This window comes from Electrona antarctica (assembly GCF_951216825.1).
Source record: "Electrona antarctica genome assembly, chromosome: 22".
Classification (NCBI taxonomy): domain Eukaryota; kingdom Metazoa; phylum Chordata; class Actinopteri; order Myctophiformes; family Myctophidae; genus Electrona; species Electrona antarctica.
The window spans coordinates 14,629,393-14,655,698 of record NC_136805.1 but is presented as its reverse complement, the minus strand read 5'-3'; the positions used below and the strand labels follow the sequence as shown (position 1 = coordinate 14,655,698).

Here is a 26,306-nt window from a genome sequence, read left to right as displayed (position 1 = left end):
AGAAATGTGAAGAGTGTTTGTGAACATTGCCACGGTAAAATAGATCCATTGCACATGCATTACAATCCATCATTATGTGTCGATGTTTCTCATGGCTGGGTTACCCTTTTTATATTATTAGAAGGAAGGTGGTTTGTATTTAAATACTGTACTGAATTGAAAACGGAGGACACAGTAGGTACAGCGATGGCTCTGGCAGGATTCAGTTTAAAACCTAATCCATTCTTTGTAGTGTGAGTGTGACCATATCAATCACTGAGACATTTTGGACCTGCAAATACTGTAAGGCTTAAAAGCCACGATTGGAAAAGTACAGTATAGCTCCAAATATAAGTATTTAATGACTTAATAGTTGTATTTCTTTTTACTTTTTCTCTCATATCCATACAAGGTAAAGTCCCAATGATACATATATATTTTTTAATTATAATAATCTTTTGCAAGGGAGATAAGTATCGGGGGTTGACACTAAGCGCTCAGAGGCACTTGTCTGTCAGTTTAATCGTCCATTATATAATGAAGGTATTTCTTTTTTGTTAAATCCAATCGATAACTTTAGCATAATTGTTCTTCATACATAGCCAATATTTAATGAAGACTAAATGCACTTGCCTGTCGGGCAAACCTGAAAGCAAACCCCACTTGCCCAAACATTTTATTTACTTGCCATGGGTAGTCGGGCAACCGTTAGTGTCAACCCCTTTTGTATGTAACACTAGGTTTACTTGATTTTAATTCCATGCTTATATATTGTAGGAACACTGAACACTTCATCCTATCATGGACATGACCAGGCAGCTGTCAATCAGTCAAGTGATCTGGTAATTATTTCCCAAGCAATCAAATTAAGTGTCCCATATTTGGTAATGACTTCAACTGATATCTCATCATTATGGACAAAAACATGTATAATCAGTGTACGTCCACATGTCTTAATGTATTGGTATCACTGTCTAATGGCTTCATACAGGTAGATCTGTTAAAGTAATATAAATGGAGAAATGTATAACTTCTCACATTCTTGAAAGCTACATTGTAAATAAGAATATCAGACCTTATATTATCTAAATATTACAAATTGAAAAACACAGTTGACACACATGAATTCAGAAACCTCACTTGATGAAATTACTTAATATTGGAGGTGCATTTGTGTTCATTCAACAGAATGATGTGCATATCTGAGATGACTTATCCCATAGCCTGGAGGAATGATTGCTCTGTGATTATCAAAAATAAAACACGCGCACACGGACGCACGCACGCACACACACACACACACACACACACACACACACACACACACACACACACACACACACACACACACACACACACACACACACACACACACACACACACACAGGTGAAGTCCAGCTCGTCAGTCAGTGTGCTTCAGTAACTCTGGTACGACCCCTGAATGCTGTCCTTAAAAAACACTGAACCAATAACTGTTCCGAGGACATTGTTCCTGGCTAGCTTCCCCATGCTGACAGTTAAGATGGAGAGGTAGGACAAATTGTGTGCGTGTGCAAATGTATTCCCTCCTCTACATTTGTCAGACCACAGATCCAGACTCCACCTATCAGAATCTCCAACCAGCCACTATGGATGACGTCATGACCCAAACATCTAGAGTACAGCCTCATAAGTATGACCTCATGATCACCATTTTATTGATTGTTGTGTTGGTTTGTGTTATGCCTCTCTTTCTGCACCTACTGTCCTACTGCTTGTGCTCTCATCCCCTTCTAGGAAGAGACAGCAGCGTGGAAGTGCACACACCACAGGTCCAGACTCCACCTATCAAAGTCTACAACTAGCCACTATGGGTCAGGATACATATGATGTCCTGGCACAATCTGCAGTACAACCTCATACGTATGAACTCATAATTACCTCTTCATTGATTGGTTCTAATTGGCTCCTACTGTTACTCACTACGTGCTCTCGTCTCCTTTCAGGAAGAGACAGCAGCGTGGAGGTCGTTAGTGGGAGGAGCTTCACCTGGTTGGCTACTCTGGAGAGACTTATTAGTCTGTTTCTGTCTCTGCCCCCAGGTGTGCTCCTGGCTTTGTTTGATTTACCCTTAACCCTGCAAGACCCGGATATATTTCTAGTTGCAAAAAATATATTTTAACCTTACTACTACTTTGTACTCCTAGTACTTTGCAGAGGAACATATGTTTAAAAAAAATAATAATAATAATAATTTACATTTGGGGGATATCTGTCACAATAATAAATGTACATGTTCTAGACATTCTAATTTTACTTACTTTTTTCAGGGTTAAAGGTTAAAGGTTAAAAATTGTCCAGAGATTTTGAAGATGTGTAATTTCTGCCTTTGTGGGGGGTATTTATATGCAAATATCATGACCAATGGCATTGTAAGACTAAACAATGAACATCAATGATGTTTAGGTGAAAAAATTAACTGGTCTTTATTTTCCATTCACATGCACTCCCTGGATACTAGGTTTCAGGGTAGTCTTTATTGTAGTCTTTATTGTACAGGCAGGTACAATTAAAGGCAGGTCTTTTGTACAGGCAGGTATCCTACGTAAGAGATAGATTCCTTCCGTTCAGATGTTGTAGCTACATTGGTGACCTCGGTACCCAGGCTTTTATTTTTGTTCGCATTCGGCTCAAAGCTACTATAGCCTATAATCACTGATTTATGTTGTTTTTGTTAAATTGTCTTTACTTTACTTTGTAAATAGTTTAATTCAATAAACCGTTTTAACTGACAACCTGTTTATTGTCTGAAGTTCATCACAGTTGTTTGGTTGGACTGGCACGCACGCGCACACATGCACACGCGCACACACACACACACACGCGTGCACGCGCGCACACGCACACACACACACACACACACACACACACACACACACACACACACACACACACACACACACACACACACACACACACACACACACACACACACACACACACACAAATTACGTTTGATAGGAACAATATTGTATCTACACCAATGCCAACCTAATGTATACCCCCTGGGGTTTTCAAACATTTTCATGTAAAGGACTCCTAAACATATTAAGCTGTGGACCTCCATAAGAGAAGGTCTTAGTTGTTAGATTACGTAGATTACTACAGAACTTTATTGTCCCCGGTGAGTAGAGTGAAATGAATTGGATTACCTTCTAGCTGATAATTGTTAGGTTGGAGATCTGCTCTGTTTTTCGGGTGTCACTACCTGTTTCCTGTGTTTCGGTCCGGAAGGAAACATGGTGCACCGACAAAGTAGACAAAATTCTTAAGGTGTGCCGGTCAACCACGTCCCCCTACAGCACTCTAGCTTTGTGTCATCACTAGGGATGGAGCTCGAAACCCGATACCCGAAAGAACCCAATATCAATAAGCTTTGGGCTTATCAAGTCTGTTATCGAGCATAGCGGCCCATGGCGTCATGTTTAAACAATCAAGACAAGAGGCGATCAATAATATAAATCTAATCGCACACGCTGGCACAAACATGTCGAGCCCAAACAACACCAAAGTGTCGCGCTGGGAGTCTTGGGACAAAACGTTGTTTAAGGTAAACCACACCAATGCAACTCATTGAGTTGCATTATCTTATCTTATATCTACTGTATCTTCTATCTATAAATGCATCAAGTCTCTGTGTGTAATCCACGTAACTCGAGAACTGTTAGCCCCACCGACTTCAAATTCGACACACGCGTTCCACACCACAGCAGGGGGTGCAGTGTCCGGTGTCAAGTCAGTCGGACCCACGGTTGTCCAGAACCGCCTCTGGATCGAACCCCGACCTCCCAGTTTCAGGGCAGACACTCTAGCCACAAGGCCACTGTCTGGTACCAGACTAGATTACCATTGGCTTTCAAAGTTTTCAGGATTAGCCCGTTTTTAACAAAAAGCCTCAAATCATGAACACAGCTTGCAATTTACGTGAAATCTTTCACGCACATTCCTACTAGGCTGAGGAATATATCCCACTCTTTTCACATTGGCCTGTTATAGCACCACCAACAGGTGGATTTTTGCAAAACACATTTTTGGAACAAAATGCCTCAAATCATCCAATTGCCATCAAAGGTGTAAGAAGAAATGGCACCCTTTTCTCATTGGCCTATTATAGCGCCACCAGGAGGCCACAACCTGACCTGGCCTGGCCACATTCCCACATTTTTTGTAACGCATTTTTTCACCCAGTGTCAATTATCTAGGCCTACCGTAATGTAATTCTGGGCGCTACACTCCCTCTGCCAACCTGGGGAGAGCAATGGACTAACCTCATGTTTCCTTCATTGCATGAGGAGTGCAAGCCGCTTCTTTTCACCTGACAGGGGATGCACATTTAGGAGGAGACTGTTACACACACAGCGAGCCATGTACAGTTCTATAGTGTGTGGGTGCACATTGTTTTTGTATGAACAGATAAATACACACAAACTCACATTCATGCACAAACCTTTAATCAAGAGGATGTATACTGTATACATGCACAAATACAGGCACACATGTAGACACATGTGTGTGCTTGCATGCATGTGCGCACACTCATGCATGCACGCACACACACATACACCAGCAAACCACACGATACAGGGGAAGCTGAGATAAAAGGTGTGAATTTACGGGGGTGATTTTCTCCGATTCTTTCTCAAGCACTGGCTTTGTTAGCAGTGAGAGGCAGAGTAGAGAAGTAGTTCATTTATTTATTTTATTTCATTGTGCATAGTAGTAGCTAATGAAAAATGCACTATAAATATCCATGAAATACTTTAAACTGAGCAAAAATAGTCCTGTTTGTAGCTACACTTTGTATATATTTGTATTATCTTGTTAGTGATGTAGGCCTACTGTAGATAGGTATACACAATACTTTTATGAAACTGTACATTATTAGCAAATTCCCACAGCTCACTTCAAGTAAGGCGCTAACTGTTAAGTTGAAACTGTTGAAAACTTAAGATGGGGCCTTTTCCTGTCCTGCCCTGGAAACCAAAATGAAAGATGTCAGCTACACTGACTAAAATTAGTCAATTTTAGGCCTCTCAAAATGCATGCGAGCTACACATCCTGTTGATACCAACATTCAGCGTGAACAACCTTGGTGGTCTGTCAAAGCCACCTACATCTGTGAGCTGCTATGTGGCTTTTCTTCCATGTCAAGACATTGATATGGAAACAATATCACATATTGTACTGCAAGAAGACAAAAGAACACACAGTATTATTACATACAGGAGTAGGGTCAACTAAAATGTATATGCCTTCCCTGAAGAAAAAAAAAGAAAGAAAAAAGAAAGAAATTATAAGGGCCCGAGCTTTGGACTAGTGTGAAGCACTATTGAAATTGCAATTTTCATAATGTTGCTGATGTCTGATGTGGGTGGGTCTTTCAGTACCTTCATGATGCTCAGTGACATCTTAGAGGTAGGTTTGTTTCCCTGCCCACATACCTGTTTTTTTCTACAGGCAGGTGTTCGGGTGAATTTCACCTGTGTTTAGTGATAGTGTGATAGAGAAAAAATCCCATACACCCACAATGTACTTCTTAATTTTTGTCTCCACCAGGCCGAAGGCATGGGGAGAGAGTATGTTTTGCACTCCGTCCGTGTGTGTATCCGTCCGTCCGTGTGTGTGTGTGTCCGTCCTTCCTTCCGTCCGTCTGTGTACAGCTAATCTCCGGCACCGTTAACCCGGCCGATGCCAAACTTTGCACACACACTCCCTGGATGCCAACGATGAACCTCTGCCCCACATTTTCCAGAACGGCCTGTTATAGCGCCACCATGAGGCAGCTTTTCACATTTATTACCTAAAACTGCACCAATCTGCGTGAAACGTTGCATGCACACTCCCTAGAGGCCAAGGACAAACCTTTGACCTGCATTTTCCGCATCTGCCTTTTATAGCGCCACCAGGAGGCCGACTTTTGTAAAACACATTTTTTTATATTACTCCTCCAGATTCTGTCCAAAAATCTCACAAATCGTTACACAGTATCTCTATGGTCATGTGCTCAAGTCGGATCTGTCTGATATTTCATATTCCATCCTAATTGGCTATAATTGGCTTTCACAGTTTGCAAGATTGCCCCGTTTTGAACAATAGCCTCAAATCATGAACGCAGCATGCAATTTACGTGAAATCTTTCACACATTTTCTTACTAGGCTGAGGAATATATCCCACCCTTTTCACATTGGCCTGTTATAGCGCCACCAACAGGTAGATTTTTGCAAAACACATTTTTGGAACAAAATGCCTCAAATCATCCAATTGCCATCAAAGGCGTATGAAGAAATGGCTACAGAAATACATGATCTCTGTAGTCATGTGATCAAGACGAGTCTGTTGGATTTCTCAGATTGTACACGGAGTGGCCCGTTTTGTACAAAATGCTGGACATGTCCTGCTCATCCACAATTCTATCCTCAGAGATGCTATGAGTGATCTGGCTCTCCTCAACAAAATGAAGAAAATTGTTGCAAAAACAAATAACAAAAAACATCCTCCTAAACATTTTGCCAAACATCACACACACTCCTATCCTCCTGGTGGAGACCTGTGCCCGGAAGGGCACTTTTTCTAGTTTTTAATGTTTTTATTCACTGGACCAATCTCACATGACTATGCACGTTTTTCACCATGATAGTGTGTCTGTGCGTGTGGTGTGCGTGCGTGCGTCCGTATGTGTGTGTGCGTGCGTGCGTCCGTGTGTGTGTGTGCATACGTGCGTGCGTGTGGGTGTGTGACAGTACACAGTATGTACAGTAGGGCTGCACAATATCCTAATATAAAAGCAGCACGTCTCTGTGTGTACATGCGTACGTCTGTAATCCACATAACTCAAGAACTGTTCAAGTTCGAATTTGAACGGACTTCAAATTTGACACACGCGTTCCACACCACCACAGGGAGTGCAGTGCCCGGTGTCAAGTCTGTCGGATCGCCGGTTGTCCAGAACCAGCATAAAAGCCTCTGCCCGGGCTCTGGACAGGGCCCCTGCCCATGGGCTCTGGACATCTCCATTTATGGAGCTGGCCTGTTCTGACATCATAATTATGTTATGACATCTGCATATACTCCATAGTTGGGCATGCCTGACAAATAACTCCATATATGGCCACGCCTCCAAATACCCATAGACATAAAATAGAATTTTTGAGGGGCGCTAGCCCCTCCTATATACAGCTTTTGTCCTCACACGTCTCAATATTTGCCATTGACAATGGAAGGAGAAATTAGGTCAAACGTCCGCCAAATATTTGTGGCAACACGAACATTAAATGCATTTGACAATGAAGGAAACATTTACGTCATATGTAGACGAGCAAATCAGCTAACCAATCACATAAATTCAGTTGTTCATGAGATTATGTATGATGATGTATAATGATAAGAGCGCCCCTCACTTCACACGGGTGTGATATTTAGAAAAATCTTTTAAAATAGTTCAACTAGCCAATCTACATCGGCACGTTGTGAGCTTGTAGATCGGCTATTTGAACAATTTTAAAAGATTTTTCTAAATAGTAAAAATGGCAAACAGGTTTAGTGATAAGGGGTAAGGGGTGGCGCAAGATATAGCCTATAGTCTTGGCCTGGGCCGTGGCTTGGCGGTCCAGGCAATTTGGCTGGTGATCCAGTCTGGCAGTGTGCCGTGGGTTCGACTCCCGTTCCTGGCGGCCTTTGCTGCATGTCACCTTCCCATCTCTCTCCCCATTTCCTGTCAGCCTACTGTCTATCCCTCCATACAAATACGAAAAAGAAAAGAAAAAAACAATGTGTTGGTACCTCCACCATTGTGTGCCAAACAATTACAGTAACAGCACCAAAATGGTTTCCTGGGGCTGACCTGTGCTGACATTCCATATGTTGATCTGACCTCATCAAACCCTCAAATGAACCAAGTTGGTACAACACATGGATCTCCATATGTGGAGCTGACTATCATCAACTGGATCTCCATATATGAAGATCACGACCCTGACCTCATCAAACCCTGGATAGCCATACATGGAGAAGACTGGATCATCACCTTGGGTTGTTTCCATGTAAATCTCTGTAGAAGTTGTGTACGCATTTGTATAAATCATCACCCTCAACTCGTCTATTTTGTTCTTGATCGATTTGCTAGCTTCATTCTTTAGAGTGGCACTCAATGTGGTTCTAAGTAACTATAACCCCAATGGCAGCAGAGGTGGGTTGGGCCATGATACTGTACCTTTCATGTTCCTCCCAGTCACATGATGCATTTTCTATAGTAAACCTTGATCATCAGACTAAACATTTCATTTGAGGCAGCTTTCCGTCAAAACACAATGACTGACAAATTGTTTGTTCTGCTTCTTCTTAGAACAGTGTGTAAGTATATCTTCCATTTTGCTCTACTGTAAGACCCATATTTAGATCAAAATATTAAACACTATACTGAACTGCATTTTATGTATTATTCAAAGGCTCATTATGTTTTTTGATTTTCATTTAATTGATTTATTTTTCAACTTAATTTTGTTTCTTTTTCTTGCATTTATTTTTAAACCGATAATTCTCATTTTTTCTCTATTTTGTATTTGCTGTGTCTCGGGACAACCATTGTTCTGCTACCTGATCTTCAGTCACGACACAGATTCCCCAGCAGATCCCTTTGAGAATTGTCAAAATCAGTGAAACCATCACCTTACGATGCCCGGGATTTAATGGAGGAACAAATTATCTTTACTGGTATAAGCAATGTCTTGGACATATGCCCCAACACATTTCTTCTTCAGTATATGGCAAAACAGTCTTTCATGGACAGTTTAACAACTCACGCTTCATTGTGAACGAAAGCAATGCTCAAAACACTCTAACAATCAGAAATGTCAATAAAGATGATGAAGCAACATACTTCTGTCAACATGGATCAGGATATTCTTGGGAATATGTCATCGGCACATATTTGGTTGTAAATGGTACAGTATGTCACATTCAGTCTCTATAGGCCTATATCGGTCTTCTTCTGATACTTTTACCACTTATCTGCCTTAAATTGTACTGTTGACATAATGAACAATGATTACATACATAGGCCTATTGTGTCTTGTCAGTCCAGGTTATTGTATATTATTCTATTTCATTCACAGAGTCTGACCACGAGAGGTCGATCCACCAGACCTTGGTCCCACTCGGAGACAGGGTGACCCTCAAGTGCTGGATTATGTCTGGGAGTAGAGAAGACGGTGCCCAGTGTATTGGAGGACAATCAGGACACAATGTGTTCTGGTTCCGAAATGAGTCCCATCCTGGCATGGTTTCATCTCACTGGAACAGGAGTAGAGGATGTGAAACCGAGGCTGGTTCTGCTCCACAGAGATGTGTCTACAGTCTCTACAAGGACAGTGTCCTCTCCTCTGATGCTGGGATGTACTACTGTGCTGTGGCTGCATGTGGAGAGATACTCTTTGGCAAAGGAGTTAAGCTGGAAATAAGTAGGATATGCATTTGTTTTCAGGCTATTAAACTAAACTATAACTATAACTAAAATGAATATACACATAACAGTAGTGATGGAGCTATGTGATAAACATTCAAGAAAAAATACTATACCTGGCTATACCTGCACGCTGTGAAATGTATTTATTGTATAAAAAAGAGTAGAAGGATATACAAATTGTAATATTCAGATTTTATGTCTCTACCTGATCTTTTTTTATATATATAAAAGCAAAAGGCACATCTATAAATAAACAATATCAAAGTGCAACAAAAGGAGAAACATGTATTCAGCTGAAGGGAATTAAAAAACATGATACAAACACTGACATTACAGTATAGGTTCTGCATTTAAATAATTCACCATATGAAGAGATTTAAATTTGTAGTTCCAGGCTTGAAAGTTGAACGCAATTTCAAAAGACAGTAATTTAATTAATCTTGTATTGTTAATTTGTTTCATAAGACAATCTATTATGATATGGTATTATACATATTCATGTTATGTATAGGTTATATATATAACCGTTAACAGTTTTGATAGATTGTTTTCTCTCTGATTCCAGGTCAGAAGTTGGATCCTCATGTCATTGTCCTGGTCGTACTGGTGTTACTACTGGCATGCTGTGTGATCGCGATTGTTTTGTTGTCTTGTTGTCTTATTTACACCAGAACTCAAAAAAATGTTTGTGAACATTGCCACGGTAAAATAGATTCCTTTCATTCCTATTATTCATTATAATCCATTATGTATATACAGTATATATTGCTTATTTTTTTTAATCCATTATTTGTAAAGTCACAATGGGTAATCTCCAACACATTATTCCTAAAGTATATTTCATGATATTAACCAAAAGTAAGTCGCAACAGACATTTGGGTCCCAACTTCAGAAACACTGAATTATAAAGGTTTCTGCTTTTACTTGTAGGAACACTGAACCCTTTGTCTCATCTTGGTCATGACCAGACAGCTGTCCATCAGTCAAGTGAACAGGTAGGCCTAATGATTTTTCAAGCAACCAAATCCAGTATACGAGTAAATACTGTTTGGCAATAGTCAGGCAGGAAATTGACATGATAGTTCAGTTGGTGAGCATGAAATAACACCCTACTGTAATTGATATTCAACCTTGGGCCACGCAGAATTCCAACATTTTCAAAATTGCCGCCAGATTAAAAAATAGCTCCACCTCGTTCCATGTATATACACACACACACACACACACACACGCACGCACACACACACACACACACACACACACACACACACACACACACACACACACACACACACACACACACACACACACACACACACACACACACACACACACACACAGGTGAAGTCCAGCTCGTCAGTCAGTGTGCTTCAGTAACTCTGGTACGACCCCTGAATGCTGTCCTTAAAAAACACTGAACCAATAACTGTTCCGAGGACATTGTTCCTGGCTAGCTTCCCCATGCTGACAGTTAGGATGGAGAGGTAGGACAAATTGTGTGCGTGTGCAAATGTATTCCCTCCTCTACATTTGTCAGACCACAGATCCAGACTCCACCTATCAGAATCTCCAACCAGCCACTATGGATGACGTCATGACCCAAACATCTAGAGTACAGCCTCATAAGTATGACCTCATGATCACCATTTTATTGATTGTTGTGTTGGTTAAATTATGCCTCTCTTTCTGCACCTACTGTCCTACTGCTTGTGCTCTCATCCCCTTCTAGGAAGAGACGGCAGCTTGGAGGTGCACACACCACAGGTCCAGACTCCACCTATCAGAGTCTACAACTAGCCACTATGGGTCAGGATACATATGATGTCCTGGCACAATCTGCAGTACAACCTCATACGTATGAACTCATAATTACCTCTTCATTGATTGGTTCTAATTGGCTCCTACTGTTACTCACTACATGCTCTCGTCTCCTTTCAGGAAGAGACAGCAGCGTGGAGGTCGTTAGTGGGAGGAGCTTCACCTGGTTGGCTACTCTGGAGAGACTTATTAGTCTGTTTCTGTCTCTGCCCCCAGGTGTGCTCCTGGCTTTGTTTGATTTACCCTTAACCCTGCAAGACCCGGATATATTTCTAGTTGCAAAAAAGATATTTTAACCTTACTACTACTTTGTACTCCTAGTACTTTGCAGAGGAACATATGTTTAAAAAAATAATAATAATAATAATTTACATTTGGGGGATATCTGTCACAATAATAAATGTACATGTTCTAGACATTCTAATTTTACTTACTTTTTTCAGGGTTAAAGGTTAAAGGTTAAAAATTGTCCAGAGATTTTGAAGATGTGTAATTTCTGCCTTTGTGGGGGGTATTTATATGCAAATATCATGACCAATGGCATTGTAAGACTAAACAATGAACATCAATGATGTTTAGGTGAAAAAATTAACTGGTCTTTATTTTCCATTCACATGCACTCCCTGGATACTAGGTTTCAGGGTAGTCTTTATTGTAGTCTTTATTGTACAGGCAGGTACAATTAAAGGCAGGTCTTTTGTACAGGCAGGTATCCTACGTAAGAGATAGTTTCCTTCCGTTCAGATGTTGTAGCTACATTGGTGACCTCGGTACCCAGGCTTTTATTTTTGTTCGCATTCGGCTCAAAGCTACTATAGCCTATAATCACTGATTTATGTTGTTTTTGTTAAATTGTCTTTACTTTACTTTGTAAATAGTTTGATTCAATAAACCGTTTTAACTGACAACCTGTTTATTGTCTGAAGTTCATCACAGTTGTTTGGTTGGACTGGCACGCACGCGCACACATGCACACGCGCACGCGCACGCACACGCGCGCACACACACACACACACACACACACACACACACACACACACACACACACACACACACACACACACACACACACACACAAATTACGTTTGATAGGAACAATATTGTATTTACACGAATGCCAACCTAATGTATACCCCCTGGGGTTCTCAAACATTTTCATGTAAAGGACTCCTATACATATTAAGCTGTGGACCTCCATAAGAGAAGGTCTTAGTTGTTAGATTACGTAGATTACTACAGAACTTTATTGTCCCCGGTGAGTAGAGTGAAATTAATTGGATTACCTTCTAGCTGATGATTGTTAGGTTGGAGTTCTGCTCTGTTTTTCGGGTGTCACTACCTGTTTCCTGTGTTTCTGTCCGGAAGGAAACATGGTGCACCGACAAAGTAGACAAAATTCTTAAGGTGTGCCGGTCAACCACGTCCCCCTACAGCATTCTAGCTTTGTGTCATCACTAGGGATGGAGCTCGAATCCCGATACCCGAAAGAACCCAATATCAATAAGCTTTGGGCGTATCAAGTCTGTTATCGAGCATAGCGGCCCATGGCGTCATGTTTAAACAATCAAGACAAGAGGCGATCAATAATATAAATCTAATCGCACACGCTGGCACAAACATGTCGAGCCCAAACCACACCAAAGTGTCGCGCTGGGAGTCTTGGGACAAAACGTTGTTTAAGGTAAACCACACCAATGCAACTCATTGAGTTGCATTATCTTATCTTATATCTACTGTATCTTCTATCTATAAATGCATCAAGTCTCTGTCTGTGTGTAATCCACGTAACTCGAGAACTGTTAGCCCCACCGACTTCAAATTCGACACACACGTTCCACACCACAGCAGGGCGTGCAGTGTCCGGTGTCAAGTCAGTCGGACCCACGGTTGTCCAGAACCGCCTCTGGATCGAACCCCGACCTCCCAGTTTCAGGGCAGACACTCTAACCACAAGGCCACTGTCTGGTACCAGACTGGACCATTGGCTTTCAAAGTTTGCAGGATTGGCCCGTTTTTAACAAAAAGCCTCAAATCATGAACACATCTTGCAATTTACGTGAAATCTTTCACGCACATTCCTACTAGGCTGAGGAATATATCAAAATGCCTCAAATCATCCAATTGCCATCAAAGGCGTAAGAAGAAATGGCACCCTTTTCTCATTGGCCTATTATAGCGCCACCAGGAGGCCACAACCTGACCTGGCCTGGTGGGGACCTGTGCCCAGAGGGGCACTTTTTCTAGTTGTACCTTTGGTTTAAGCCACATTTTTTCACCCAGTGTCAATTATCTAGGCCTACCGTAATGTAATTCTGGGCGCTACACTCCCTCTGCCAACCTGGGGAGAGCAATGGACTAACCTCATGTTTTCTTCATTGCATGAGGAGTTCAAGCTGCTTCTTTTCACCTGACAGGGGATGCACATTTAGGAGGAGACTGTTACACACACAGCGAGCCATGTACAGATACAGTCTCTATAGTGTGTGGGTGCACATTGTTTTTGTATGAACAGATGAATACACACAAACTTAACTTACATTCATGCACAAACCTTTAATCAAGAGCATGTATACTGTATACATGCACAAATACAGGCACACATTCACACATGTAGACACACACGTGTGTGCTTGCATGCATGTGCGCACAGTCGCACACTCATGCATGCACGCGCACACACACATACACCAGCAAACCACACGATACAGGGGAAGCTGAGATAAAAGGTGTGAATTTACAGGGGTGATTTTCTCCGATTCTTTCTCAAGCACTGTCTTTGTTAGCAGTGAGAGGCAGAGTAGAGAAGTAGTTTTCATTTATTTATTTTATTTCATTGTGCATAGTAGTAGTAGCTAATGAAAAATGCACTATAAATATCCATGAAATACTTTAAACTGAGTGAAGCAAAAATAGTCCTGTTTGTAGCTACACTTTGTATATATTTTTATTCTCTTGTTAGTGATGTAGGCCTACTGTAGATAGGTATACACAATACTTTTATGAAACTGTAAATTATTAGCAAATTCCCACAGCTCACTTCAAGTAAGGCGCTAACTGTTAAGTTGAAACTGTTCAAAACTTAAGATGGGGCTTTTCCTGTCCTGCCCTGGAAACCAAAATGAAAGATGTCAGCTACACTGACTAAAATTAGTAAATTTTAGGCCTCTCAAAATGCATGCGAGCTACACATCCTGTTCATACCAACATTCAGCGTGAACAACCTTGGTGGTCTGTCAATGCCACCTATACATCTGTGAGCTGCTATGTGGCTTTTCTTCCATGTCAAGACATTGATATGGAAACAATATCACATATTGTACTGCAAGAAGACAAAAGAACACACAGTATTATTACATACAGGAGTAGGGTCAACTAAAATGTATATGCCTTCCCTGAAGAAAAAAAAAGAAAGAAAAAAGAAAGAAATTATAAGGGCCCGAGCTTTGGACTAGTGTGAAGCACTATTGAAATTGCAATTTTCATAATGTTGCTGATGTCTGATGTGGGTGGGTCTTTCAGTACCTTCATGATGCTCAGTGACATCTTAGAGGTAGGTTTGTTTCCCTGCCCACATACCTGTTTTTTTCTACAGGCAGGTGTTCGGGTGAATTTCACCTGTGTTTAGTGATAGTGTGATACAATGTACTTCTTAATTTTTTTAAATGTTTTTATTCACTGGACCAATCTCACATGACAATGCACGTTTTTCACCATGATAGTGTGTCTGTGCGTGTGGTGTGTGTGCGTGCGTCCGTGTGTGTGTGTGCGTGCTTGTGTCCGTGTGTGTGTGTGTGCATGCGTGCGTGCGTGTGGGTGTGTGACAGTACACAGTATGTACAGTAGGGCTGCACAATATCCTAATATAAAGCAGCACGTCTCTGTGTGTACATGTATACGTACGTCTGTAATCCACATAACTCAAGAACTGTTCAAGTTTGAATTTGAACCGACTTCAAATTTGACACACGCGTTCCACACCACCACAGGGAGTGCAGTGCCCGGTGTCAAGTCTGTCGGATCGCCGGTTGTCCAGAACCAGCATAAAAGCCTCTGCCCGGGCTCTGGACAGGGCCCCTGCCCATGGGCTCTGGACATCTCCATTTATGGAGCTGGCCTGTTCTGACATCATAATTATGTTATGACATCTGCATATACTCCATAGTTGGGCATGCCTGACAAATAACTCCATATATGGCCACGCCTCCAAATACCCATAGACATAAAATAGAATTTTTGAGGGGCGCTAGCCCCTCCTATATACAGCTTTTGTCCTCACACTTCTCAATATTTTGCCATTGACAATGGAAGGAGAAATTAGGTCAAATGTCCGCCAAATATGACGTAAATTTGTGGCAACACCAACATTAAATGCATTTGACAATGAAGGGAAAATGTACGTCTTATGTAGACGAACAAATCGGCTAACCAATCACATCAATTCAGTTGTTCATGAGATTATGTATGATGATGTATAATGATAAGAGCGCCCCTCACTTCACACGGGTGTGATATTTAGAAAAATCTTTTAAAATAGTTAGCCAATCTACAGCTTGTAGATCGGCTATTTGAACAAAGTTAAAATTAAAAGATTTTTCTAAATAGTAAAAATGGTAAACAGGTTTAGGGATAAGGGGTAAGGGGTGGCGCAAGATATAGCCTATAGTCTTGGCCTGGGCCGTGGCTTGGCGGTCCAGGCACCTTGGCTGGTGATCCAGTCTGGCAGTGTGCCGTGGGTTCGACTCCCGTTCCCGGTGGCCTTTGCTGCATGTCACCTTCCCATCTCTCTCCCCATTTCCTGTCAGCCTACTGTCTATCCCTCCATACAAAAACAAAAAAGGAAAGAAAAAAAATAAAATAAAAGAATGTGTTGGTACCTCCACCATTGTGTGCCAAACAATTACAGTAACAGCACCAAAATGGTTTCCTGGAGCTGACCTGTGCTGACATTCCATATGTTGATCTGACTTCATCAAACCCTCAAATGAACCAAGTTGGTACAACACATGGATCTCCATATGTGGAGCTGACTATCATCACCTGGATCTCCATATATGAAGATCACGACCCTGACCTCATCAAACCCTGGATAGCCATACATGGAGAAGACTGGATCATCACCTAGATCTTCATTTACGGAGACGGCCAGCAACTCTACATATGACCTCACGGACACCAGATATAGTTTAGCTCCTGCTTCTTAACTGTGCCGTATTAAGAAGCTCTGTTGTTTCAGCGCGACCTCGCTCTTAAGAAGAAGCTCACACAGAGACATGCCAACGCCAAAACCTTCATTTGGCTAATTCCCCACCCCTGTGGAATTGCCCACACCTGCCAGTTGATTACTTACACGCTCCACCTATAGCTTTCACAGTCACTTTGTACTCTAACTCAGTTACAGACAACCTTTGTTCATTGCAACATGCCGAAAGGTTCCCGAGCCTACCGCAAACCAATGCGTGGCGCACAACAGCGTGCAGGAGCAGCTGAGTTATAAAAAATTGCATAACTGGGTGGGCCATGCATTTCCAATTTGCATCATTAACGAGTAGGCCGGTGCCCAACAGGCACTGTTCTACTGTAACATTCCGGCAGTTTCTAAATACTGGGGACCCATACTCAACATTTCTAGCATAAAACTTTAGGGTACTCAAAATGCCCGTGTTCACATTGGGCTCGATGGGCTGGCAAGTAGACTACGACTCACAACCCTCCACTGACAAAACGGTCCCGGGGACACCGAACCGGGTCATAGCCCGGGGCACCACTATAGGGGTTAATTCGGCCCTGATCCTCCCGTACGAAACACAGACGAGACAACTGTTCTGCATGAGTGGTTTCCATGTAAGTCTCTGTAGAAGTTGTTTTTTTATACGCATTTGTATAAATCATCAAAATCATCACCTTCAACTCGTCTATTTTGTTCTTGATCGATTTGCTAGCTTAATTCTTTAGAGTGGCACTCAATGTGGTTCTAAGTAACTATAAACCCCAATGGCAGCAGAGGTGGGTTGGGCCATGATACTGTACCTTTCATGTTCCTCCCAGTCACATGATGCATTTTCTACTTGATCCTACCTAAACCTTGATCATCAGACTAAACCTTTCATTTGAGGCAGCTTTCCGTCAAAACACAATGACTGACAAATTGTTTGTTCTGCTTCTTCTTAGAACAGTGTGTAAGTATATCTTCCATTTTGCTCTACTGTAAGACCCATATTTAGATCAAAATATTAAACACTATACTGAACTGCATTTTATGTATTATTCAAAGGCTCATTATGTTTTTTGATTTTAATTTAATTGATTTATTTTTCAACTTAATTTTGTTCCTTTTTTTTGCATTTATTTTTAAACTGATAGTTCTAATTTTTTCTCTATTTTGTATTTGCTGTGTCTCGGGACAACCATTGTTCTGCTACCTGATCTTCAGTCACGACACAGATTCCCCAGCAGATCCCTTTGAGAATTGTCAAAATCAGTGAAACCATCACCTTACGATGCCCGGGAATGAATGGAGTAACTCTTTATCGTTACTGGTATAAGCAATGTCTTGGACATATGCCCCAACTCATTACTTCTTCAATATTTGACCGAACAGTCTTTCATGGACAGTTTAACAACTCACGCTTCATTGTGAACGAAAGCAATGCTCGAAACACTCTAACAATCAGAGATGTCAATAAAGATGATGAAGCAACATACTTCTGTCTAAAAGGATCATCATATTCTTTGGAATATGACATCGGCACATATTTGGTTGTAAATGGTACAGTATGTCACATTCAGTCTCTATAGGCCTATATCGGTCTTCTTCTGATACTTTTACCACTTATCTGCCTTAAATTGTACTGTTGACATAATGAACAATGATTACATACATAAGCCTATTGTGTCTTGTCAGTCAAGGTGATCGTATATTATTCTATTGCATTCACAGAGTCTCACCACGAGAGGTCGATCCACCAGACCTTGGTCCCACTCGGAGACAGGGTGACCCTCAAGTGCTGGATTATGTCTGGGAGTAGAGAAGACGGTGCCCAGTGTATTGGAGGACAATCAGGACACAATGTGTTCTGGTTCCGAAATGAGTCCCATCCTGGCATGGTTTCATCTCACTGGAACAGGAGTAGAGGATGTGAAACCGAGGCTGGTTCTGCTCCACAGAGATGTGTCTACAGTCTCTACAAGGACAGTGTCCTCTCCTCTGATGCTGGGATGTACTACTGTGCTGTGGCTGCATGTGGAGAGATACTCTTTGGCAAAGGAGTTAAGCTGGAAATAAGTAGGATATGCATTTGTTTTCAGGCTATTCAACTAAACTATAACTATAACTACAATTAATATATATATAACAGTAGTGATGGAGCTATGTGATAAACATTCAAGAAAAAAGACTATGCCTGGCTATACCTGCACGCTGTGAAATGTATTTATTGTATAAAAATAGAAAAATATACAAATTGTAATATTCAGATTTTATGTCTCTACCTGATCTTTTTTTATATAAAAGCAAAAGGCACATCTATAAATAAACAATATCAAAGTGCAACAAAAGGAGAAACATGTATTCAGCTGAAGGGAATTAAAAAACATGATACAAACACAGGTATAGGTTCTGCATTTAAATAATTCACCATATGAAGAGATTTAAATTTTTAAGTTTTTAATTTCCAGGCTTGAAAGTTGGACGCAATTAAAAAAGACAGTAATTGAATTAATCGTATTGTCAATTTGTTTCATAAGACAATCTATTATGATATGGTATTATACATATTCATGTTATGTAGTTGTTGTGTAAAGATATATATTTAACAGTTAACAGATTTGATAGATTGTTTTCTCTCTGATTCCAGGTCAGAAGTTGGATCCTCCTGAGTTGTCCGTCATTGTCCTGGGCGTACTGATGTTACTACTGGCATGCTGTGGGATCGCGATTGTTTTGTTGTCTTGTTGTCTTATTTACACCAGAACTCAAAAAAATGTTTGTGAACATTGCCACGGTAAAATAGATTCCTTTCATTCCTATTATTCATTATAATCCATTATGTATATATATATATATTGCTTTTTTTTTTTAATCCATTATTTGTAAAGTCACAATGGGTAATCTCCAACACATTATTCCTAAAGTATATTTCATGATATTAACCAAAAGTAAGTCGCAACAGACTTTTGGGTCCCAACTTCAGAAACACTGAATTATAAAGGTTTCTGCTTTTACTTGTAGGAACACTGAACCCTTTGTCTCATCTTGGTCATGACCAGACAGCTGTCCATCAGTCAAGTGAACAGGTAGGCCTAATGATTTTTCAAGCAACCAAATCCAGTATACGAGTAAATACTGTTTGGCAATAGTCAGGCAGGAAATTGACATGATAGTTCAGTTGGTGATCCAAGCATGAAATAACACCCTACTGTAATTGATATTCAACCTTGGGCCACGCAGAATTCCAACAAAATTGCCGCCAGATTAAAAAATAGCTCCACCTTGTTCCATGTATATATATATATATATATATATATACACACACACACACACACACACACACACACACACACACACACACACACACACACACACACACACACACACACACACACACACAGGTAAAGTCTAGCTCGTCAGTCAGTGTGCTTCAGTAACGCTGGTACGTCCCCTGAATGCTGTCCTTAAAAAACACTGAACCAATAACTGTTCCGAGGACATTGTTCCTGGCTAGCTTCCCCATGCTGACAGTTAGGATGGAGAGGACAAATTGTGTGCGTGTGCAAATGTATTCCCTCCTCTACATTTGTCAGACCACAGATCCAGACTCCACCTATCAGAATCTCCAACCAGCCACTATGGATGACGTCATGACCCACACATCTAGAGTACAGCCTCATAAGTATGACCTCATGATCACCATTTTATTGATTGGTTCTAATTGGCTCCTACTGTTACTCACTACATGCTCTCATCCCCTTCTAGGAAGAGACAGCAGCGTGGAGGTGCACACACCACAGTTCCAGACTCCACCTATCAGAGTCTACAACTAGCCACTATGGGTCAGGATACATATGATGTCCTGGCACAATCTGCAGTACAACCTCATACGTATGAACTCATAATTACCTCTTCATTGATTGGTTCTAATTGGCTCCTACTGTTACTCACTACATGCTCTCGTCTCCTTTCAGGAAGAGACAGCAGCGTGGAGGTCGTTAGTGGGAGGAGCTTCACCTGGTTGGCTACTCTGGAGAGACTATTAGTCTGTTTCTGTCTCTGCCCCCAGGTGTGCTCCTGGCTTTGTTTGATTTACCCTTAACCCTGCAAGACCCGGATATATTTCTAGTTGATTTCAACCTTACTACTACTTTGTACTCCTAGTACTTTGCAGAGGAAAGTTTGTTTAAAAAATAATAATAAATTAATAATTTACATTTGGGGGATATCTTTCACAATAATAAATGTACATGATGTTCTAGACATTCTAATGATCACAAAAAATATATATTACAGGCATTTTACTTACTTTTTTCAGGGTTAAAGGTTAAAGGTTAAAAATTGTCCAGAGATTTTGAAGATGTGTGAATTGTGTGCCTTTGTGGGGGGTATTTATATGCAAATATCATGACCAATGGCATTTTAAGACTAAACAATGAACATCAATGATGTTTAGGTGGAAAAAAAATATTTTCCATTCACATGCACTCCCTGGATACTAGGTTTCAGGGTAGTCTTTATTGTAGTCTTTATTGTACAGGCAGGTACAATTAAAGGCAGGTCTTTTGTACAGGCAGGTATCCTACGTAAGAGATAGATTCCTTCCGTTCAGATGTTGTAGCTACATTGGTGACCTCGGTACCTAGGCTTTTTTTTTTTTTTTCGCATTCGGCTCAAAGCTACTATAGCCTATAATCACTGATTTATGTTGTTTTTGTTAAATTTTCTTTTCTTTACTTTGTAAATGGTTTGATTCAATAAACCGTTTTAACTGACAACCTGTTTATTGTCTGAAGTTCATCACAGTTGTTTGGTTGGACTGGCACGCACGCGCACACATGCACATGCGCACACACACGCACGCGCGCACACACGCGCGCGCACACACACACACACACACACACACACACACACACACACACACACAAATTACGTTTGATAGGAACAATATTGTATTTACACCAATGCCAACCTAATGTATACCCCCTGGGGTTCTCAAACATTTTCATGTAAAGGACTCCTATAATTGATACATATTAAGCTGTGGACCTCCATAAGAGAAGGTCTTAGTTGTTAGATTACGTAGATTACTACAGAACTTTATTGTCCTCGGTGAGTAGAGTGAAATGAATTGGATTACCTTCTTGCTGATGAATGTTAGGTTGGAGATCTGCTCTGTTTTTCGGGTGTCACTACCTGTTTCCTGTGTTTCGGTCCGGACGGAAACGTGCACCGACAAAGTAGACAAAATTCTTAAGGTGTGCCGATCAACCACGTCCTACAGCACTCTAGCTTTGTGTCATCACTAGGGATGGAGCTCGAAACCCGATACCCGAAAGAACCCAATATCAATAAGCTTTGGGCTTATCAAGTCTGTTATCGAGCATAGCGGCCCATGGCGTCATGTTTAAACAATCAAGACAAGAGGCGATCAATAATATAAATCTAATCGCACACGCTGGCACAAACATGTCGAGCCCAAACCACACCAAAGTGTCGCGTTGGGAGTCTTGGGACAAAACGTTGTTTAAGGTAAACCACACCAATGCAACTCATTGAGTTGCATTGGTGTGGTTTACCTTAAAAACCGTTTTGTCCCAACAACGCGACCCTTTGGTGTGGTTTGGGCTTGAATGTGTATTTATACCTGCAAACAAGCGCTGTCAGGTGAAACAAAATTACGCTTTTAAAGTGACGGTACACACATTAATCAGTTTCTTCAATATCTTATCTTATATCTACTGTATCTATAAATGCATCAAGTCTCTGTCTGTGTGTCTGTGTGTAATCCACGTAACTCGAGAACTGTTAGCCCCACCGACTTCAAATTCGACACACGCGTTCCACACCACAGCAGGGGGTGCAGTGCCCGGTGTCAAGTCAGTCGGACCCACGGTTGTCCAGAACCGCCTCTGGATCGAACCCCGACCTCCCAGTTTCAGGGCAGACACTCTAACCACAAGGCCACTGTCTGGTACCAGACTGGATTACCATTGGCTTTCAAAGTTTGCAGGATTGGCCCGTTTTTAACAAAAAGCCTCAAATCATGAACACATCTTGCAATTTACGTGAAATATTTTACGCACATTCCTACTAAGCTGAGGAATATATCAAAATGCCTCAAATCATCCAATTGCCATCAAAGGCGTAAGAAGAAATGGCACCCTTTTCTCATTGGCCTATTATAGCGCCACCAGGAGGCCACAACCTGACCTGGCCTGGTGGGGACCTGTGCCCCGAGGGGCACTTTTTCTAGTTGTACCTTTGGTTTAAGCCACATTTTTTATCCCACATTTTTTATAACGCATTTTTTCACCCAGTGTCAATTATCTAGGCCTACCGTAATGTAATTCTGGGCGCTACACTCCCTCTGCCAACCTGGGGAGAGCAATGGACTAACCTCATGTTTTCTTCATTGCATGAGGAGTTCAAGCCGCTTCTTTTCACCTGACAGGGGATGCACATTTAGGAGGAGACTGTTACACACACAGCGAGCCATGTACAGATACAGTCTCTATAGTGTGTGGGTGCACATTGTTTGTGTATGAACAGATAAATACACACAAACTCACATTCATGCACAAACCTTTAATCAAGAGCATGTATACTGTATACATGCACAAATACAGGCACACATTTACACATGTAGACACACACGTGTTTGCTTGCATGCATGTGCGCACACTCATGCATGCACGCACACACACATACACCCGATTCTTTCTCAAGCACTGGCTTTGTTAGCAGTGAGAGGCAGAGTAGAGAAGTAGTTTTCATTTATTTATTTTATTTCATTGTGCATAGTAGTAGCTAATGAAAAATGCACTACAAATATCCATGAAATACTTTAAACTGAGTGAAGCAAAAATAGTCCTGTTTGTAGCTACACTTTGTATATCTTTTTATTCTCTTGTTAGTGATGTAGGCCTACTGTAGATAGGTATACACAATACTTTTATGAAACTGTACATTATTAGCAAATTCCCACAGCTCACTTCAAGTAAGGCGCTAACTGTTAAGTTGTAACTGTTCAAAACTTAAGATGGGGCCTTTTCCTGTCCTGCCCTGGAAACCAAAATGAAAGATGTCAGCTACACTGACTAAAATTTTTAGGCCTCTCAAAATGCATGCGAGCTACACATCCTGTTCATACCAACATTCAGCGTAAACAACCTTGGTGGTCTGTCAAAGCCACCTACATCTGTGAGCTGCTATGTGGCTTTTCTTCCATGTCAAGACATTGATATGGAAACAATACCACATATTGTACTGCAAGAAGACAACAGAACACACAGTATTATTACATACAGGAGTAGGGTCAACTAAAATGTATATGCCTTCCCTGAAGAAAAAAAAAGAAAGAAAAAAGAAAGAAATTATAAGGGCCCGAGCTTTGGACTAGTGTGAAGCACTATTGAAATTGCAATTTTCATAATGTTGCTGATGTCTGATGTGGGTGGGTCTTTCAGTACCTTCATGATGCTCAGTGACATCTTAGAGGTAGGTTTGTTTCCCTGCCCACATCCCTGTTTTTTTCTACAGGCAGGTGTTCGGGTGAATTTCACCTGTGTTTAGTGATAGTGTGATAGAGAAAAAATCCCATACACCCACAATGTACTTCTTAATTTTTTTAAATGTTTTTATTCACTGGACCAATCTCACATGTCACATGACTATGCACGTTTTTCACCATGATAGTGTGTCTGTGCGTGTGGTGTGCGTGCGTGCGTGCGTGCGTGCGTGCGTGCGTGCGTGCGTGCGTGCGTGCGTGCGTGCGTGCGTGCGTGCGTGCGGGTGACAGTACACAGTATGTACAGTAGGGCTGCACAATATCCTAATATAAAAGCAGCACGTCTCTGTGTGTACATGCGTACGTCTGTAATCCACATAACTCAAGAACTGTTCATGTTCGAATTTGAACCGACTTCAAATTTGACACACGCGTTCCACACCACCACAGGGAGTGCAGTGCCCGGTGTCAAGTCTGTCGGATCGCCGGTTGTCCAGAACCAGCATAAAAGCCTCTGCCCGGGCTCTGGACAGGGCCCCTGCCCATGTGCTCTGGACATCTCCTTTTATGGAGCTGGCCTGTTCTGACATCATAATTATGTTATGACATCTGCATATACTCCATAGTTGGGCATGCCTGACAAATAACTCCATATATGGCCACGCCTTCAAATACCCATAGACATAAAATAGAATGTTTGAGGGGCGCTAGCCCCTCCTATATACAGCTTTTGTCCTCACACAATGGAAGGAGAAATTAGGTCAAACGTCCGCCAAATATGACGTAAATTTGTGGCAACACCAACATTAAATGCATTTGACAATGAATGGAAAATGTACGTCATATGTAGACGAGCAAATCAGCTAACCAATCACATAAATTCAGTTGTTCATGAGATTATGTATGATGATGTATAATGATAAGAGCGCCCCTCACTTCACACGGGTGTGATATTTAGAAAAATCTTTTAAAATAGTTCAACTAGCCAATCTACATCGACACGTTGTGAGCTTGTAGATCGGCTATTTGAACAATTTTAAAAGATTTTTTCGAAATAGTAAAAATGGCAAACAGGTTTAGGGATAAGGGGTAAGGGGTGGCGCAAGATATAGCCTATAGTCTTGGCCTGGGCCGTGGCTTGGCGGTCCAGGCACCTTGGCTGGTGATCCAGTCTGGCAGTGTGCCGTGGGTTCGACTCCCGTTCCCGGCGGCCTTTGCTGCATGTCACCTTCCCAACTCTCTCCCTATTTCCTGTCAGCCTACTGTCTATCCAAAAGAATGTGTTGGTACCTCCACCATTGTGTGCCAAACAATTACAGTAACAGCACCAAAATGGTTTCCTGGAGCTGACCTGTGCTGACATTCCATATGTTGGTCTGACCTCATCAAACCCTCAAATGAACCAAGTTGGTACAACACATGGATCTCCATATGTGGAGCTGACTATCATCACCTGGATCTCCATATATGAAGATCACAACCCTGACCTCATCAAACCCTGGATAACCATACATGGAGAAGACTGGATCATCACCTAGATCTTCATTTACGGAGACGGCCAGCAACTCTACATATGACCTCACGGACACCAGATATAGTTTAGCTCCTGCTTCTTAACTGTGCCGTATTAAGAAGCTCTGTTGTTTCAGAGCGACCTCGCTCTTAAGAAGAAGCTCACACAGAGACATGCCAACCCCAAAACCTTAATTTGGCTAATTCCCCACCCCTGTGGAATTGCCCACACCTGCCAGTTGATTACTTACACGCTCCACCTAGCTTTCACAGTCACTTTGTACTCTAACTCAGTTACAGACAACCTTTGTTCATTGCAACATGCCGAAAGGTTCCCGAGCCTACCGCAAACCAATGCGTGGCGCACAACAGCGTGCAGGAGCAGCTGAGTTATAAAAAGTTGCATAACTGGGTGGGCCATGCATTTACAATTTGCATCATTAACGAGTAGGCCGGTGCCCAACAGACACTGTTCTACTGTAACATTCCGGCAGTTTCTAAATACTGGGGACCCATACTCAACATTTCTAGCATAAAACTTTAGGTTACTCAAAATGCCCGTGTTCACATTGGGCTCGATGGGCTGACAAGTCCTCCACTGACAAAACGGTCCCGGGGACACCGAACCGGGTCATAGCCCGGGGCACCACTATAGGGGTTAATTCGGCCCTGATCCTCCCGTACGAAACACAGACGAGACAACTGTTCTGCATGAGTGGTTTCCATGTAAGTCTCTGTAGAAGTTGTTTTTTTATACGCATTTGTATAAATCTTTAAAAT

At 41.6% G+C, this 26,306-nt stretch overlaps 2 protein-coding genes across 2 annotated transcripts in view; one reads left to right on the top strand and one right to left on the bottom strand.

Annotated features, from left to right (window-relative positions):
- The window catches only part of LOC306914994 (uncharacterized protein), a gene marked incomplete at its 5' end in the record, with an annotated part of 3,441 nt that extends 1,340 nt beyond the window's left edge, over positions 1 to 2,101 (top strand). The window contains 5 exons of the mRNA XM_079492236.1: positions 1 to 34; positions 757 to 821; positions 1,563 to 1,651; positions 1,756 to 1,881; positions 1,965 to 2,101. The exon at positions 1 to 34 is cut by the window's left edge and continues 89 nt beyond it. Coding sequence (XP_079348362.1) covers positions 1 to 34; positions 757 to 821; positions 1,563 to 1,651; positions 1,756 to 1,881; positions 1,965 to 1,992 — 342 coding nt within the window. The 3' untranslated portion in view covers positions 1,993 to 2,101. The remainder of the gene's footprint in view (positions 35 to 756; positions 822 to 1,562; positions 1,652 to 1,755; positions 1,882 to 1,964) is intronic.
- LOC306915255 (cilia- and flagella-associated protein 52-like) overlaps positions 1 to 26,306 on the bottom strand; it is an 87,607-nt gene that overhangs the window by 33,467 nt on the left and 27,834 nt on the right. The gene's annotated exons all lie outside the window — the stretch shown is intronic.